General features: G+C 44.0%; 1 protein-coding gene across 1 annotated transcript in view; it reads left to right on the top strand.

Moving 5' to 3' along the window:
* Positions 1-9,257: 9,257 nt before the first annotated feature.
* The window catches only part of rnf123 (ring finger protein 123), a 394,669-nt gene continuing 386,128 nt past the window's right edge, over positions 9,258-17,798 (top strand). Inside the window, exons 1-2 of the mRNA XM_080184629.1 lie at positions 9,258-9,423; positions 10,791-10,904. Coding sequence (XP_080040755.1) covers positions 10,814-10,904 — 91 coding nt within the window. The 5' untranslated portion in view covers positions 9,258-9,423; positions 10,791-10,813. The remainder of the gene's footprint in view (positions 9,424-10,790; positions 10,905-17,798) is intronic.

Genomic DNA, 17,798 nt, shown 5'->3' with positions numbered 1-17,798 from the left:
TCACATCGACTTTCCAGCCCTCCACCAGACTCAGTCTCCAGAATGGAAAATTCTACCCCAAGTGTCAAGTGATCATTATATTTGAGTCTCTGTAAATATCCAGACATTAGTAAATTTCCCAAATCAACTTGTTGGATCCTTATTCTTTTCAATGGAGGGATCCACTACAAGGACATTTTAATGACGTTACAGAGGCATGTTCAGACACGAATTAATTCTTGCCTATGCCAGGTGGCCACAGCAACAGCAATAGTAATAACAACAATGAGAACGACTCAGAGCTACAATCAAGCATACTGGGAATTTTAATCAAGTTGAGTTAGATGCTGATGAGGGCATGATTTTTTTTATTCGTTCATGGTACATGGGCGCCGCTGGCTGGTGGCCAGCATTTATCGACCATCTCTAGTTGCCCTTGAGGTGAGCTGCCTTCTTGAAATGCTGCAGTCCACAGGCTGTGGGTTGACCCACAATGTCATGAAGGTGGGAATTCCAGGATTTTGACCCAGCGACTGCAAATGAACAGCGATATATTTCCCAGTCAGAATGGCAAGTGTCTTGGAGGGGAACTTGCAGGTGATGGTCTTTTCATGTGTCTTGCTCTTGTCCTTCTAGATGGAAGTGGTCGTGGGTTTGGAAGCTGCTATCCAAGGATCTTTGGTAAATTTCTGCAGTGCATCTTGTAGATAGTACACACTGCTGCTGCTGAGCACCAGTGGTGGAGGGAGTGGATGTTTGTGGATATGTTGCCAATCAAGAGAGTTTTGTCCTGGATGGTGTCAAGCTTCTTGAGTATTGCTGGAGCCACAGCCATCCAGGTAAGTGGGGAGTATTCCATTACATTCCTGACTTATGCCTTGTAGATGGTGGACAGGCTTTGGGGAGTAAGGAGGTGAGTTACTCACTGCAGTATTCCTAGCCTCTGACCTGCTCTTGTAGCCACAGTGTTTATGTGGCGAGTCCAGTTGAGTTTCTGATGAATGGTAATACCAAGAATGTTGACAGCAGGGGATTCAGTGATGGTAACACCATTGAATGCCAAAGGGTGGTGGTTGGATTGTCTCTTATTGGTGATGGTCATTGCCTGGAATTTGTGTGGAATGAACGTTACTTGGCACTTGTCAGCCCAAGCCTGGATATTGTCCAGATCTTGTTACTTTTGAATATGCATTGCTTCAGTATCTGAGGAGTCACGAATGGTACTGAACATTGTACAATCATTGATGAACATCCCTGCTTCTAACCTTACAACGGAGAGAAGATCATTGATGAAGCAGCTGAAGATGGTTGGGCGCAGGACACAATCCTGAGAGATTCCTGCAGAAATGACTTGCAGCTGAGATATTTGACCCACCACAACCAGCTTCGTATATGCCAGGTATGACTCTCCAACCAGCAAAGAGGTTGCTGATACCTATTGATTCCATTTTTCTAGGGCTCCTTGATGCCACACTTAGTTGGATGCGGTCTTGATGTCATTCTCGCCTCACCTGTGAAATTCAGCACTTTTGTCCATGTTTGAACGAAGGCTATAATGAGGTCAGGAGCTGAATGACCTTGGCGAAACCCAAACTGGGCATCATTGAGCAGATTGTTGCTGAATAGGTGCTGCTTGATATCACTGTCGATGACCCCTTCCATCACTTTGCTTAGGATCGAGAGTAGACTGATTAGGCAGTAATTTGCCACATGGGATTTGTCCTGTTTTTGTGTACAGGACATACCTGTGTAATTTTCCACATTGTCGTAGATGCCAGTGTTGTAACTGTACTGGAAGAGCTTGGCTAGGGGAGTGGCATGTTCTGGAGCACAAGACTTCCGTATTATTGTCGGAATGTTATTGGGCCCATTGCCTTTGCAATATACAGAGCTTCCAGTTGTTCCTTGATATCACATGGAGTGAACCAAATTGGCTGGAGACTGGCATCTGAGATGCTGGGGACCACTGGAGGAGGCTGAGATGGATCATCCATTCTGCAAATGCTTCAGCCTTACTTTTTGCACTGATGTGCTGGTCTCCTTCATCATGCAGGATGAGAATGTGAGTTGTTTAATTTCCACCACCATTCATTACTGGATGTGGCAGGACTGCAGAGCTTGGATCTGATCCATTAGTTATGGGATCACTTAGCACTGTCTATCACTTGCTGTTTACGTTGTTTGGCATGCAAGTAGTCTTGTTTGTTGACACCTGTGCCTGGTGCTGCTCCTGAAATGCCCTTCTGCACTTGTCATTGAACCAGAGTTGATCTCCTGGCCTGATGGTAATGGTTGAGTGGGAGATAGTCTGAATCATGAAATTGCAGATTGTGCTGCAGTACAGTTCCACTGCTGTTGATGTGCCTCATGGATGCTTAGTCTTGAGTTCCTCGACCTGTTTGAAGACTGTCCCATTTAGCATGGTGATAATGCACAATGCAGGTTATTTTCAATGTGAAGGTATGACTCCATCTCCACAAGGACAGCGCAATGGTCACTCATACTGATATTCTCATGGACAGATGCATCTGCAGATGGCAGATTGGTGACGATAAGGTCAAGTAGGTTTTTTTCCTTTTGTTGGTTCCCACACCACCTGCCACAGACTCAGTCTAGCAGTTATATCTTTTAGCTTGATCAGTAATGGTGCTGCTAAGCCATTCTTGGTGGTGGTCATTGAAATCCCCCACCCAGAGTACGTTTTGCTCTCTTGCCACCCTCAGTACTTCCTCCAAGTATTGTTCAACACGGAGGATTACTGATTCATCAGCTGAAGGAGGACAATATGTGGTAGCCTGTCCTGTGAGATGTGACCTGACACTTCCTGGGTTGACCAAAATAGGGATGGTTATTTGGATAGGTACCAGACAGAACAGAGACAATGGTTACAGCCTTATTCCATGTATGGTGAGGCTACATGACTTACATGCAAAATGGTATAAACATTTGGGAGTTGTTTATGAATATCTCCACTGGCTATAATCAAACATTGTGATCAGTTTCTGATGGTATCAATGGTCAAGTGCCAGGGAACTTTCTGGAAGGATGTGTTATGATGATACTGTGCCTTTAAGAAATGTATTTATTCATGTTTCTTGTGAGGAGTATGTTTAAAATAAAAGAATTGATAAATTACTTTGGAATCAGAAGATATACCATTGGAGATTCTGGAAAGAATTTTGCATGTACCATTTCACAACAGAAGGAACAAGAAAGGGAACAGGCCCTTCTGGATGGCCCTGAACACATGTGTGAAGTTGAGAAACTGTGCAGATGGGCAGGTAATTTTTGGCAAAGTCTATGAGCAGCTCTACCTTCTGAAAAAGATTACATCAGTTTTACATTTCTGGACTCTTAAGAATCAAAAGAACTACTTGGGCTCCGCAAAGGAAATTAAAAAGTAAATCCAAAGTAAATCTAAAATGGTTTGTGCCAGTTGGCATTCAATGAAAAGACTAATTTGTAAACATAGCAATGAAATCAAGCTCAAACTTGGATTCAAATCAGGATCAAAAAGATAGGGAGGCTTTTGAAAAGAAAGAGAAAGCAGCATGTTGAGAAAAAAAGGAAGAGGAAGCAAAATTGTTGATGTTTTATCATAATTTTGATGAAAGAAGAAGGAATGTATAACGTTGAAAGAGAAATATTGAACTTGACTGTACGACTATTATGTTTGTATGCTTAGATTTAACAAAATGTGTATACAATATTGAGTACTAATTGCATGAAATTAGAGATTTTGAGAAATGAAGCCATCTTTTCATATTGTTGGATCTTTTTTTAAAGGTGGAAAGTGTGATGATAGTGTGCCTTTAAGAAATATATTTATACCATGTTTCTTGTGTGGAGTATATTTAAGATTCAGCTCTGTTTACCTAGTGCCGATCTGTCTGCAGGAGAATAACTGATCCTAGATAATGAGGTGTTTGTTTTAATCAGAGTTAATGCATTTTTGTTTATTTTTATTTTTTCCCTGGGATTTCAGAGCAGGGTTTAATTAGGTTGATTGACAAAAGAGAGTCGTGAGAATAGGCAGAGCTAAGCTTACAGAGAAAAGCAGGCAGGTTCTGCTTGGGTCTGCAAGAAGCAAGAGGTGGCTTTCTCAGTCTTTCTGCAGACTGCTGTTTTAGGGCTATCAGAAGACATGTTTCTCTCTGTCTGTCTGTCTGTCTCTCTCTCTCTCCAGGAGTGTCCAAAGGCTCCAGGACTGTTAACAAGAAAAACATGTGAGCCTGTATTGTTTGAAGAGGAGTTTAAGTCTGTGAGGAATATTACTTAAATTGGAACTAATAGAGATAGGTTAGCAGTTAGGAATTGTATCTTGTCATGCATATCATGGTAAAAGTTAAGCTAATTCATTTGTTATAGTTAAACTGTATTATCAAAATAAAGTTTGTTTTGATTAAAGCTTGCTAGTGTGTCAATAGAATCATACCTGGAGTGAAACACTTTATCCTCACAACAATGACAGAAATAAAAATAGTTGGGGTCGAGTCCAACTTCATAGTATACCTTGGGGTTTCTGATTTGATCTCTCAACAGTGTAATGTTTAGGATAAAAAGAGGTCCTTTGAGTCTTTGACTTAATGAAAACTTGAGAATCATATTTGCGCAATGTGCCTTGAAGATCAGCTTCAGAGAAGAAGAAAGAACCAAGAGGAAGATCCATACCTGAGGGTGAACCTAGCCAGTTCATTCAAGTGGATAGTATTTTTTTCAGTTAAACTTAAAGTTAAATGTGCTAAAGTTAAACCAGAGTTAGAGTTAAAATTAAATGAGTTCAAGTTAAACTAGAATTAGAGTTGAAGTAAAATGAATTAAGCTGAGTAAGTTGAAGTAAATGTGGCAACTGAAGTAGATTTATGCTGTGTATTGGTACCTGAAACAGTAAACAAAGAGAAAGGTTTTGTTTAAGACTGTTTCTCAGTCTTTTGTTGGTCACACAAATATCTGGGAGAAAAGGTTTAAGTATTCCAGTCAGATAGAAATAGAAAGCACAAAAGAAGTCACCTGACATTTTGTTAAGGTAAGTTGTGTATTCCATGCTGCTTTCTAACAGAAAGAGATAAAATGTCCATCTTTCTAATACGTTTTACAAGTTTAGGGCATTAAAGGCTGAGCAAACCATAATCCCAGGGGAAAACTTGGCCAAAGCTATCCTGTTCTATTGCCTTATCCTTTCTCTTTAATTTTCCAAATGTCCCCATATGTAAACCCTTCCCCCATACACTCTGTCTTCAGATACCATGTCTTGAGAGAGCATTGGTGACCATAGATTCTCCTGTTCTGGAGGTGTTGACTATCTCTGTTGCTGGTACATTCATCCAGTTTGCGAGGCTCTTTAAAAGATCTTTCTTTGTCTCTTCTACCTTCAAATTTTCCCATCAGTATCAGACTTTCTAAATCATGATTTTGTATTACAGGCTCAAGGAATTCTAACTGTCTCTTCCTGCCCGTGGTCAGCAAAGGTCTTATGATTTCAGATTTTACCGGTACCTCTTCATTGGAAGTGTGCCTTGTCCAAGATATATTCATTATTCCCCACCCTGCACCCACCCACCCCCAACAGTGCCCACAACTATTTAGTTTAAAGGCCTTTCGACAGCTCTAGTTATGCAATTCACTAAGTCTTGATCTGGCATGGTTCAAGTGAAGCCTCCCAATGGCGCAGCTCTATCTTTTCTCATTACCATATGAATCAAAACCTATTTCTCCCACACCAATCCTTGAGCCATGCATTCAACTTTCTGATCTTTTTTACCCTCTGTCAATTTTCTTGTGACTTAGGTAGTAATCCAGAGATGATTACCATAGTGTTTACGCTTTTTAATTTAACTCCCAGCCACTCACACTCTTAGTCCTACTGATGTAACTGGTGCCCAGGTGGACCATGACAATTGGATCCTTCCCCTCCATTCTTTGAAAACAAGGATCAAAAATCTATCTTTCTCCGCTTTAGGTATACACAAGGAATCTGCCCCCACAGCTCTCCGTAGCAAGGAGTTCCCTACTCTTATACTCCAACCTCCTTGAAGTAAAGGCTAACATTCCATTAGCCTTCCAGATTACCTGTTGCACCTGTGTGCTAGTTTTCTATGTTTTGTGCACAATTGCTCCCAAGTCACTTGCTGTTGCAAGTCTCAGCAGTTTTTTTCTCTATTTTAATAATACTGTTCTTTTGTTCTCCATTCCAAAATGATCAATTTTACATTTTCCCATATTATGCTCCATTTGCCAACATTTTGCCCACTTACTTATCCTTTCAATATCCTTTCAATACTGTTTGTATTCCTCTTGCAACTTGCCTTCCACCTATTTTTATGTAATCTGCCAATATGGCTAAAGTACATTTGCTTCCTTCCTCCAATTCATTAATATACATTGTAAACCGTTGTGGTCCCAGCACTGATGCCTGTGGAACCCCACTGGTTACAGGAGGGCGACCTGAAAAATAACCCCTTATCCATGCTGATATACTACCTCCAACAGCATAGGCTCTTATCTTATGACTTAACCTTTTGTGAGCTAACTCGTTGAATGCCTTCTGGAAGTCCAAATACAACACATCTACTTGTTCTCTTTCCACTTTGGCTGAGACTTCCTCAAAGAACTCTAATAAGTCAGACATGATTTTCCTTTCATGATTTTCCAAATGTGCTGCTATTAGCTCCCTAATAATTCATTCCAATATTTTTCCAACAATAGATGTTAGGCTAATCAGCTTATAGTTACTTGCTTTTTGCTTCCCTCCCTTTGTGAATAGGGGTGTCACATTGGCAGTTTTCCAATACTTCAGTATTTCTCCAGAATGGGCAGTACATTGGCAGAATGGTTGGCACTGCTGCCCCACAGTGCCAGGGATCTGGATTCAATTCCAACCTTGGGTGACTGTCAGTGATGAGTTTGCATGTTCCTACCATGTTTGTATGGGTTTCTTCTGGGTGCTCTGGTTTCCTCCCTCCCACAGTTAGGTGGATTGGCCATGCTTAAAAAAAATTGCCCCTTAGGATCAGGGGGATTAACAGGGTAAATGTATGTGGTAATGGGATAGGGCCTGGGTGGAATTGTTGTTGGTGCAGGCTTGATAGGTTGAATGGCCTCCTGTACTGTAGGGATTGTTTGAGAATCTACAGATTTTTGGAAAATTGGAACCAATGCATCCACTATCTCTGTAGCTCTTCCTTTGGGACCCTAGGATACAAGCCATCGGGGCCAGGGGACTTAACTGCTTTTAGCCCCATTAGTTTGTCTAATACTACTTCTTTAGTGATGGCAACGGTACTTAATTACTCTCCTGCATTTTATATTAATGGGATGTTCAACGTATCTTCCATCATAAAGACGGATGCAAAATATCTGTTCAGCTCCTCTGCCATTTCCTTGATCTCCATAACTATCTCCCAGATTCATTTTCTAAGGAGCTTGTGTTCACTTACCCCTTTCTTTCTTTTTATATATTTAAAGATGGTCCTATTCTGTTTTTATACTCCTTGCTGGTTTGCCCTCATAGTTTATTTTCCCTCTCTTTATTATCTTTTTAATCCTCCTTTCCCAGTCTTCAGGACTATCACTGACTTTTGCCTTCTTATATGCCTTTTTTAAAACTTAATACACTCCTTAACTCCCTTGCTTAGCTATGGGTTTTTCCCTCTCTTAGAGGCTTTCCTGCTTACTGGGATATATTTTTGCTGAGAGTCATGAATTACCTCCTTAAATGTTTAAAGTTTACTTATTAGTGTCACAAATAGACATAAACTGTAAAAGACACTGCAATAAATTTACTGTGAAAATCCCCTAGTGGCCACACTCCAGCACCTGTTTGAGTACAATGACGGAATATTTAGCTTTGGCCAATGCAACTAGCCAGCATGTTTTTCAGACTGTGGGAGGAACCTGGAAGAAACCAACGCAGACACTAGAACATGCAGACTCCGCACAATCACCCAAAACCAGAATTGAATCCTAGTCCCTGGTGCTGTGGGGCAATAGTGCTAACCATTGTGCCACTGTGAAATGTCTGTCACTGCTTGCTTACTGTCCTTCTTGATAATCTATCTGCCCAATCCAGTTTAGCTAACTCAATCCTCATTTTATTCTAATTCCCTTTATTCAAATTAAACACAATTGTTTCTGACCCACGTTTCTCATTCTCAAACTGAATATTAAATTCTGTCATGTTACGATCACTATTTCCTCTGGGATCTTTTACTCTGAGGTTATTTATTAAACCTGCCTCATTACCAAATCCAAGATAGCCTGTTCCCTGGCCGGCCCCATAATGTATTGCTCCAGGAAAATATCCCTAATGCACTCTATGAATTAATTATTGTAGCTACTGTTTCCAATTTGATTAACCCAATCAATATGAAGATTAAAGTCACACAATTATTGTTTCGGCGTCCTCATTATTTGGGTGGAACAGGGAGGGCTGGAAGAGAGGAATGGAGAGTACTGAGGAGGGGGAAATGAGAGGAGTGGGGAGGGGGAAAGGGGTAATAAGGGGTTAATTGAAGGGAAGATATTGGGGTAGAAATGTGGGGGAGGAGAAGAGAGCCAGCTAGGAAAAAGGTAGAGGTGGAATAGAGTATGGGGAGATGGGCCCAAGGGAGGAGGGGGCAGTGATGGAGAAGGGGGCAGGACCAGAGGGGGTAGCAGCAAGGCAGTACTGGGGCGGGGGGGGGGGGGGGCAGCAGGGACTGAGGGGGCGGGGCAGGAGGGGGTGGAACTGGGAGGGGAGGGGCAGGGCAGGAGGGGGCGGGGCTGGTGGAGATAGTGGCAAAGCATGACCGGAGGGGGGAGGGGCTCGGACTGAGGGGGAGGGGCAGGAGGGGGAGGAGCTGGAAGGGGAGCGTATGGGCAAAGCAGGAGGGGGCAGGGCCGCCGGAGGCAGTGGCAAGGCCAGACCGGATGGGGCCGGAGGCAGGCGGGGCGGAGCTAGAGGGGGGCGGGGCCGAACAATTTTGGGGCTGGGGCCCGAGGGCGGAGGGGGCGGAGCTGGAGAGGTTAGCAGCAGAAACAGGACGGGGCCGGGGCCGGGGCAGGGAAGGGCGGCGCCAGAGGGGAAGAGGCGGGGCCTGAGGGGGCGGGGCGGGGCAGGAAGGCGTAACGGCAAAGGCGGGACCGGAGGGGGGAGGGGCCGGGTCGGAGGGGGCGGAGCCCAGGGGCGGGGCCAGAGGACGGACAGGGCAGGAGGATATTGGGGTGGGGCCTGAGGAGGGGCGGGGTCGGTATTTGAGACGCTAGGCAGGGAACGCGCACGCGCGGGTAGGTTTTGAATTCAGGCTGAAAATGGCGGCGGCGGTGCCGGCAGAGTGAGGAGGCCGCGGGGTCAGTGAGATAGAGAGCGTTACCCCGGAAACGTGGGCCGGGTAATCAGCGCGGCGTCAGTTAGCGGGCCAGGCCTATTCAGCCAAGGACAGCTGCTGCAGCGGCACCACCGAGTCGGTGAGTGAAGGGTCCGGCCATCCCCGGGAGGGAGAGACCCGGGCGAAGAGTAAGGGTTCCCCTGGTTACCCCCGATTCCCCCCTCATCGGTTCCCCTCACCCTGATCCACCCACCACCTTGTACCCCTACCCTAATCACCCTACCATGTCTTTCTGATTCCTCCCACCCTGACCCCGATTGACACTGGTGTGAGCTCTCCACATGTCTACTGACACCCCCTCGCTGCCTCATGCCCTCAAAGAGCCGAAAGGAATTTGTCACCACTCCAGCACCCTAATCATCCTTACTCACTTCTCCCACCCTCCATAGACCTTCTCCTGCCTCTACCTTTCCATTATATACTGGAGTTGCTTCTCTCCCTCTGCCCATCCATCTTTCCAAGAGGTTTCCCAAGCGATGGGCTGTCAGTTCCCCTGAACCTTGACCTCTTGAGTGCACCTGCTTGGTTGACAGGCGCTGACTGCCAGGCCAGGTTTCCTGAGCACTAATTGACTCCATCGGCATTGATCTCTTTTACATCTAATTTCTATTATTGTTTGGTTTATGTTCTTGTCACTCCCAAAATAAGTAATGTTTCTGTTGTGCAATTTCTTCCATGCTTTACAAGAATATTGGCTGCAATTTTACACCTATCTGCTGTGTTGTAAAGAATTGGATTCCTTCCTTCACCCCTCCACCTCCAGCTGAATTTTTAATGGCTTTCACATTAAACTGAAGCAATCATAGCAAGAGAGGAATGTAGGAAATGAATTTCTAATTCAGGAGTGGACTAATTGTCAAGTTATCCTTGCTTTCACTCGCTGTGTTATGTTTTCACGTTTGTTGTTGCCAATTTTCCTTTAGACAGATGTTTAGTTCTCAGTATCCCATTGACTGGATAGCAGGTCAAAGATTTGTGGATCTTTGTTACTGTTGTTCACGTTGCCATCTTCCTCAGTTATGTGCTAGGCTCAGGGACAGCAGTGGTTAGCACTGCTGCCTCACAGCTCCAGGGACCCATGTTCAATTCAGGCCTCAGGTAATTGTCTGTGTAGAGTTTGCATGTTCTCCCTGCATCTATGAGGGTTTCCTTCGGGTGCTCCGGTTTCCTCCCACAGTCCAAAGATGTGTGGATTAGGTTGATTGGCCATGCTAAATGGATGTTCAGTGTCAGGGAGATTAGTAGGATAAAGACGTGGAGTAAAAGAGATAGGGTCTCAGTGGGATTGTTGTCGATGCAGGCTCAGTGAGCTGAATAGTCTCTTTCTGACTGAAGGGATTCTGTAATTCTTTGGGTTTTCACACTGTATTAGGTGTCTGCACCTATGTCAAAACATGAAATGGGAATAATAAAGCTGTTTCTTATGCAAATTTTTCTCACATACAGATTTATAGGTTATAGAGATACCAATGTGGAAAATGACGTCTAAAGGTTCCAGCACGTCCTACTCCAGGAGAAGTTATCGGCTGACCTCTGACACAGAAAAGTCAAAAGTTACAGGTATGTTAGTATCACCGACAGTGTAGAAATTTAAAATGGTCTGAGTGCTAATTGGAATGTATGTATGAGTATCCCACCTCCATTGACAGTTTGTAATGAAAAAAATTTTGTGTTGTAAAAATTTAAGAATAACTTGAAGGAATGGAGATTTAAACATTCAGATGTCTGCAGTCTAGATGACAGCTATGAGCTATGAAGCTGCTTGGATGGGAAGATGGATTTCCATCCTAGTTCTGTATTAGCACATTGAAGTTCAGCTGGCTTGGTGGAATTCTTTACAAGTGTTTGCCCATTGAAATCTTATATTAATGGGAGCTGTGTCTGCATTTCAGCATTACCAAAACCTAATTGGTGTGAGCCCCTAGCTCAGTGCAAACACTCCCTCTGTATTTAAAGGTCGTGCATTTAAATCCCACATAATCTAGCCTGACAAGTCAGTACAGTACTTTTTTATTATCTGTGTGGCTAGGGAAGCAGTTATAATTCAATGTCAGCTTAACAATCCATTGACAGTATGAATGTTCCGATGACACCAAAATTGGCTTTCTCAGGCAGGGGTTCAGTATGTGAGCAATAGTCTGACCTGGAGGGCATGTTTTGAGATAGGTGCAGTCACTTAATACAGTGTGAAAATCATAGAATTAAAGGGACACAATTTAAACTGTTCCTCATGCACCACATGTGGAGTGAATGGTCATCTCTTCCCGGGGCTGTCCTAATGTGGCTGGGGGAGTTGTCCAGATTTTCTGTGAAAGTTGAAACCTGAAATTTCACTTGCGTCATTTACCAGGTTACATTTGGTGACCTTTGCAGTCAGTGGGAGATGCGCCATTAAGAGAGGGGCTGTTATCAGTTTTTTAGGTTGTGGAATGTATTCCACTGGTGACTGTGGGATATCAGGCAACTGTGTGGGCTTTTCTTTGAGGTCCTGTGCTGATGACAGTTTTCGTTCACTGTTAGCCGATGATGTTCTTGGAAGAGGATGTTCTCCCCATGAACATCAGGGGGTTCAATATGTGCTCTCGCAGGCAGTCGCTCAAACTATGTTGGTCTCAAAATTCCAGAAATAAACTGCATAATTTCTTAGAGATGGAGATCTAACACGTTTGTGTGACAGCTCCTGAGCCAGATTGAGCAGCGGTTCTCGGTTGTTAGAAAGATCAAAGTGAGTGAAGCAGTGAAGTAGGGTGGTTGGCACTGCTTCCTCATAGTGCCAGGGACCCAGGTTCAATTCTGGCCTCAGGTGATTGCATGATCTCCCTGTGTTTGGTGGATTTCTTCTGGGTGCTCTGGTTTCCTCTCTCAGTCACAATGATGTGCAGGATAGGTGGACCAGCTATCCTGAATTGTCTTAGTGTGCTAAGATGTATAGGTTAAGTGGATTAGTTATGGTAAATGTGTGGGGTTATGGGGATAGGGTTGAGCTGTGGATCTGGGTAAGATGCTGTTTCAGGGAGTTGGTGCAGATTTAGAACAATGTAGAACCATAGAACATTACAACACAGAAACAGGCCTTTTGGCCCCTCTTGGCTGTGCCAAACCACTGACCTGCACCCGGACCATATCTCTCCACAATCCTCTCATCCATGTACCTGTTCAAGTTTTTCTTAAATGTTAAGTGAGCCCACTTTCACCACTTCATCTGACAGCTCATTCCACACTCCCACCACTCTGTGAAGAAGCCCCCCCCAATATTCTCTTTAAACTTTTCCCCCTTAACCCATGTCCTCTACTTTTTTTTCTCCCCCAGCCTCAGTGGAAAAAGCCTGCTTGCATTCACTCTATCTATAACCATCATAAATTTATACACTCCAATCAAATCTCCCCTCATTCTTCTAGGCTCCAGAGAATAAAGTTCTAATCTATTCAACCTTTCTCTGTAACTGAGTTTCTCAAGTCCTGGCAACATTCTTGTAAACCTTCTTTGCGCTCTTTTAACTTTCCTAATTACAGGAAGGATATTAATTAACCAAAACTGCACACTTGATCAGCTAAATGACCTCCTTCTGCACTGTAGGGATTCTCTGCTACAGAAGGTGGTAGCTGCCAGTTTCCATATGAGATTCACTTGTTTTGACCTTGGCTCCTGTGTTTTGGGGGTGTTGCCGGGAGGTCGTGGGTGACGTCAATGTATTTTGGTGTTGGTTGTAGGTGAACATTTAGCCACATGACTGGACATGAAGTTCTACCCTGGCCTTTCAGTTGTTCAGGTGGAAGGCTGAAAAAGCAGCCTTGGCCATGTTTGGTCAAAGGCTCCATTTTCTGAAGTATGCTTCCAGAGAACATTGATCTTCAGTGAGTGTTTTCTCAATGTCTTGGAGCTCTTAAGTCAGGGTGGCACCATGGCACAGTAGTTAGCAGTGCTGCCTCACACCACCCAGACTCAGGTTCAATTCTGGCCTTGGATGACTATCTGTGTGGAGTTTGCATCTTCTCCTGGTGTCTGTGCTGGTTTCCTCCCGCAGTCCAGAAATGTGCAGGTTAGGTAGGTTGACCATGCTAAATTGACCCTTAGTGTCTTAAGATATGTAGGTTAGATGGATTAGCCATGGTAAATGTGTGACGCCATGGGTATAGGGTAGGGGAAAGGCACCCTTTCAGAAGGAGTTGGTGCTTACACGATGGGCTGAACGGCCTTCTTCTGCACTGTAAAGTTCCTATGAAAACCGAGGCTAAGTCGTCACGTGAAGAGCTGTGATTTTTGAGGGAGGGTGTTCATTTGTGTGTATATTGAAGACAGTCCGTGCGAGGAATGATCTCTTTGCAAGGGCATTATTGAGCGTGCTTGGGGCAGCTGTTTTGATTTCCGAGGTGATCGTGGAGTTGGTTAGTTTTTCAGTGGGGTTTTCAGGCAACAGATGTATGTGCACCACACTGTGTCATAGGCACAGGAAAAGTCAATAAAGATGGTCTTTACGTCTTTTTGGAGACTGGCCTTAATATGAAAATGTTGGTTTGTGTCAGGACCTACTTGGAGCAGTTGCGACTTATGTAAAAGCCTGACCGTTGTGGGGCATTGCTGATTCCAAGGTAGGTGACTAAGTCTATTTAGCAAGAGGTGTTTCAGTTTCAGTGTCAGTTCCAGTATTTTACTGCAAGGTGGGGTATGGGGTGGTAGCTGCGTGGGTGGTAAATGGTCTCACTGGTTTGGCAACGGTCACCAATCTTGGATTGGTGCCCCGTTCCTTCAGTGTGAGCAAAATCCAGTTCTGATCCCATATCTTTACCTTGTTAATTCTTCTCAGGTGGAACTGGGATTAGATTGAATGAATTGTCGAGTTCCAACCTCGCCTTTGCTCACTCCCACAGGTGAGATTAGAATCACAGTCAGAGGTCCTCCTTTTACAAGAACTTATCTATTCCTCTGTGGTTGAATTATAATTGGAGGTAGATGGTGTTGAGGCTGCTGGCTTTATCTTTATTATATAATGCTTGCCTGAGTCTGATGGGAGCTGAGTATTGAATGCATACAATGGCTGTAAATAGTTTGCTTTCAATTGAAGGATGTTGTTGGACCATGGATGATCCCTGAGGAGTTGATGCAACTGAACATAAACTGTACATACACTGTAGTTATTCCTGGATCTCCTCTGACTCTGCCTATAGTGCAATGGTGGGCAACAAGATGAAGGCATATAAAAATCGCTGGCACTGATTCACCGCTCCCCAATGAACTCAGTCCATTCTATGCCGGTTTTAAGCGAGAGATCAGCGAGAGCATGGCCTCCACCCCGAAAGCCTTGGACGAACCTGTGTCTGAGGTCACCATTGCAGATGTTAGAGCAGCTTTATCAAAGGTCAGCCCACGGAAAGTGACTGGTCTGGTTGGGCACCCAGTTGAGCACTCAGATCCTGCGCAGTTCAACTGGCGGGGGTATTTGCAGACATCTTCAACATCTCTTTACAACAATATGAGGACCCTATCTACTTCAAGAAGACAACCATCATCCCGATACCAAATAAAAGCCAGGTAGTGTGCCTTAATGACTATTGTCCGATGGCTCTGACATCATTATGAAGTGCTTCAAAAGGTTAGTCATGGCACTAATCGATTCCAGTCTCCCAGATTGCCTGGATCCACTTTAGTTTGTCTACCAATGCAATAAGTCCCTGGCCCTGCACTCAACTCTGGAACACCTAGATAACAAGGACCTCAGTCAGACTCCTATTTATTCACTACGGCTCAGCCTTCAACACCATTATTTCTACAAAACCCATCTCTAAACTCTGGCCTGGGGCTTGGCTCCTCCCTCTGCGACTGGATCCTGAACTTCCTAACCTACAGACTGCAATCAGTACAACGCTGGTATCTCCATATCATGGCTACCTTCTCGTATGTATGGTAGTCTTTGTCTATATAGCGCACAAAAAACAATACTTTTCACCACTCTAATACATGTGACAATAACAAATCAAATCACCTTTGTGTAATCTACGAGATGGTTTGTTGACTGTTGCCACATTTCACTTTCCGTCCATATAGCTTTTTTCCTACCAGTGTGACTGAAATGAAATGCTTGTAAATTAAGGGCATGTGAATTGAGATAGGTGCTGGTTGCACACAACATTGATTGTGAGAGTTTCAATCAAAAATGTTTTGTTTTTATCAATTGAAGTTATGATAGTTCTATTAATACATGAATGATGAAATTTTTATAACATGTAACATCTTATTCATGGGGTCATGGTTAGTGAATAAGCCTGATTTTCGATCTTACTGCTCACTGAACTGAGGGAAGGCCATTCTTGCAGCCCAATCACTAGCCTAGGTTGCCCATCACTGCTGCAATCTGACGATACAGAACTACAGGATACAGTGAAGCTGCAGTGTCCCCTTGTGCTTGGAAGAGTGACAAACATTGAGAATGATACAATTTGACTGCAGTAAGTAGCTAGCCAAATGGACAGGCAAATGGCAAATGAAATTTAATGCAGAGAAGTATGAGGTTATGCATCTTGGCAAAAGGCATAGGGGGAAGCAATATAGACTTAATGACAGTTCTAGACAGAGGGACTTGGGGGTGTATGTGCATAGATCTTTGAAGGTGGCAGGACATATTAAGAGTGGTTGGGTATCACGTGATGTGAGCTCTGGAGCTGCTGCGTTTTTGTGACCTCTGATAATACTCATTTTTTAATCCTTTTATCAATTGAGAGGAAGGTTTCCTTGAAGTTCCTCCTATGATCCTTGGAAATTTGCTGCATTTTTTGATTTGATTTATTATTGTCTTATGTATTAACATACAGTGAAAAATATTGTTTCTTGTGCGCTACACAGACAAAACATATTGTTCATAGAGCAGGAAACGAGAGGGTGCAGAATGTAGTGTTACAGTCATAGCTTGCATTAAGTTGATCTTTCTCTATACCCTAGCTAAGTCCATTCAAAAGTCTGACAGCAGCAGGGAAGAAACTGTTCTTCATTCGGTTGGTACGTGACCTCAGACTTTTGTATCTTCTTCCCAATGGAAGAAAGTGAAAGAGAGAATGTCTGGGATGAGTGGGTTCTTAATTATGTTGGCTGCTTTGCCAAGGCAGTGGGAAGCGTAGAGAGTTGATGGATGGGAGGCTGGTTTGTGTGATGGATTGGGCTACATTCACGACTTTTTGTAGTTTCTTGCGGTCTTGGGCAGAGCAGGAGCCATACCAAGCTGTGATATAACCAGAAAGAATGCTTTCTATGGTGTTTCTGTAAAAATTGGTGAGAGTCGTAACTGACATGCTAAATTTCCTTTTAGTCTTCTGAGAAAGGAGAGGCGTTGGTGGGCTTTCTTAACTATAATGTTGGTATGGGGGTGACTAGGACATGTTGGTGATCTGGAATCTAAAAACCTGAAGCTCTCGACCCTTTCTACTTCGTCCTCTTTGATGTAGACAGGCATGTTCTCTTTTTACACTTCCTGAAGACGATGACAATTTCCTTCATTTTGTTGACATTGAAGGAGAGATTATTGTTGCCACACCAGTTCATGCTATTTTGAACATCCTATTTAAGTCGAGGGGATGTGCTAGGATGTGGACTGCCCGTAAGCTAGTACCCTTGGGAAAAGGAAGAGCTGCAGTGATATTCCTGATTGATTTTGGGGGCTGGCTGCCACGCTTTCACAATCTTGATTTTTGAGAGCTCTCCGTCTGGATGTTCCTCGATGACCTAGTCATGGCTTAGGCCTTTTCTAACTCTGGATGTCTTATAATCCTACAGTTCATCATTAATCCTTGTGATTTTACTGCTGGTTATGTGATTTTGACTTTTATTCAGATAAAGACATGCATTGAGCACAGAGGCTTTATTGGGGGAACGGCAAATTGTGCGGAGGGTGTGGAGAGTCTGCAGAAGGATCTAGATAGGCTGGGCAAATGGGCCAGGAAATGGCAAATGGAATTTAATGTTGGCAAGTGTGAGGTGGTCCACTTTGGTAGGAAGAATGGTAGGAAGGACTATTACTTACGTGGCGAAAAACTGCAGCAGGCGGCGGTGCAGAGGGACCTCGGGGTGCTTGTGCATGAGTCGCAAAAACCCAGCTTGCAAGTGCAGCAGGTGGTCAGGAAGGCGAATGGGATGCTGGCCTTCATAGCGAGGGGGATTGAATATAAAGGTAGGGAGGTCTTGCTGCAGCTGTATAGGGCATTGGTGAGGCCGCAGCTGGAGTACTGTGTGCAGTTTTGGGCGCCGCACCTGCGCAAAGATATTTTGGCCTTGGAGGGAGTGCAGAGGAGGTTTACTAGGCTGATACCGGAGTTGAGGGGGTTGAGCTATGAGGAGAGGCTGAATAAACTAGGCTTGTACTCGTTAGAGTTTAGAAGAATGAGGGGAGATCTCATTGAGACGTATAAGATGATGAATGGGATGGATAGGATAGAGGTGGAGAGACTCTTCCCGCTCAGAAAGGATAG

This window comes from Carcharhinus amblyrhynchos, chromosome 3 (assembly GCF_965287045.1).
Source record: "Carcharhinus amblyrhynchos chromosome 3, sCarAmb.v2.hapA, whole genome shotgun sequence".
Taxonomy (NCBI): Eukaryota; Metazoa; Chordata; class Chondrichthyes; order Carcharhiniformes; family Carcharhinidae; genus Carcharhinus; species Carcharhinus amblyrhynchos.
The sequence above is the reverse complement of the archived record's forward strand: the minus strand, read 5'-3'. Positions and strand labels throughout refer to the sequence as shown.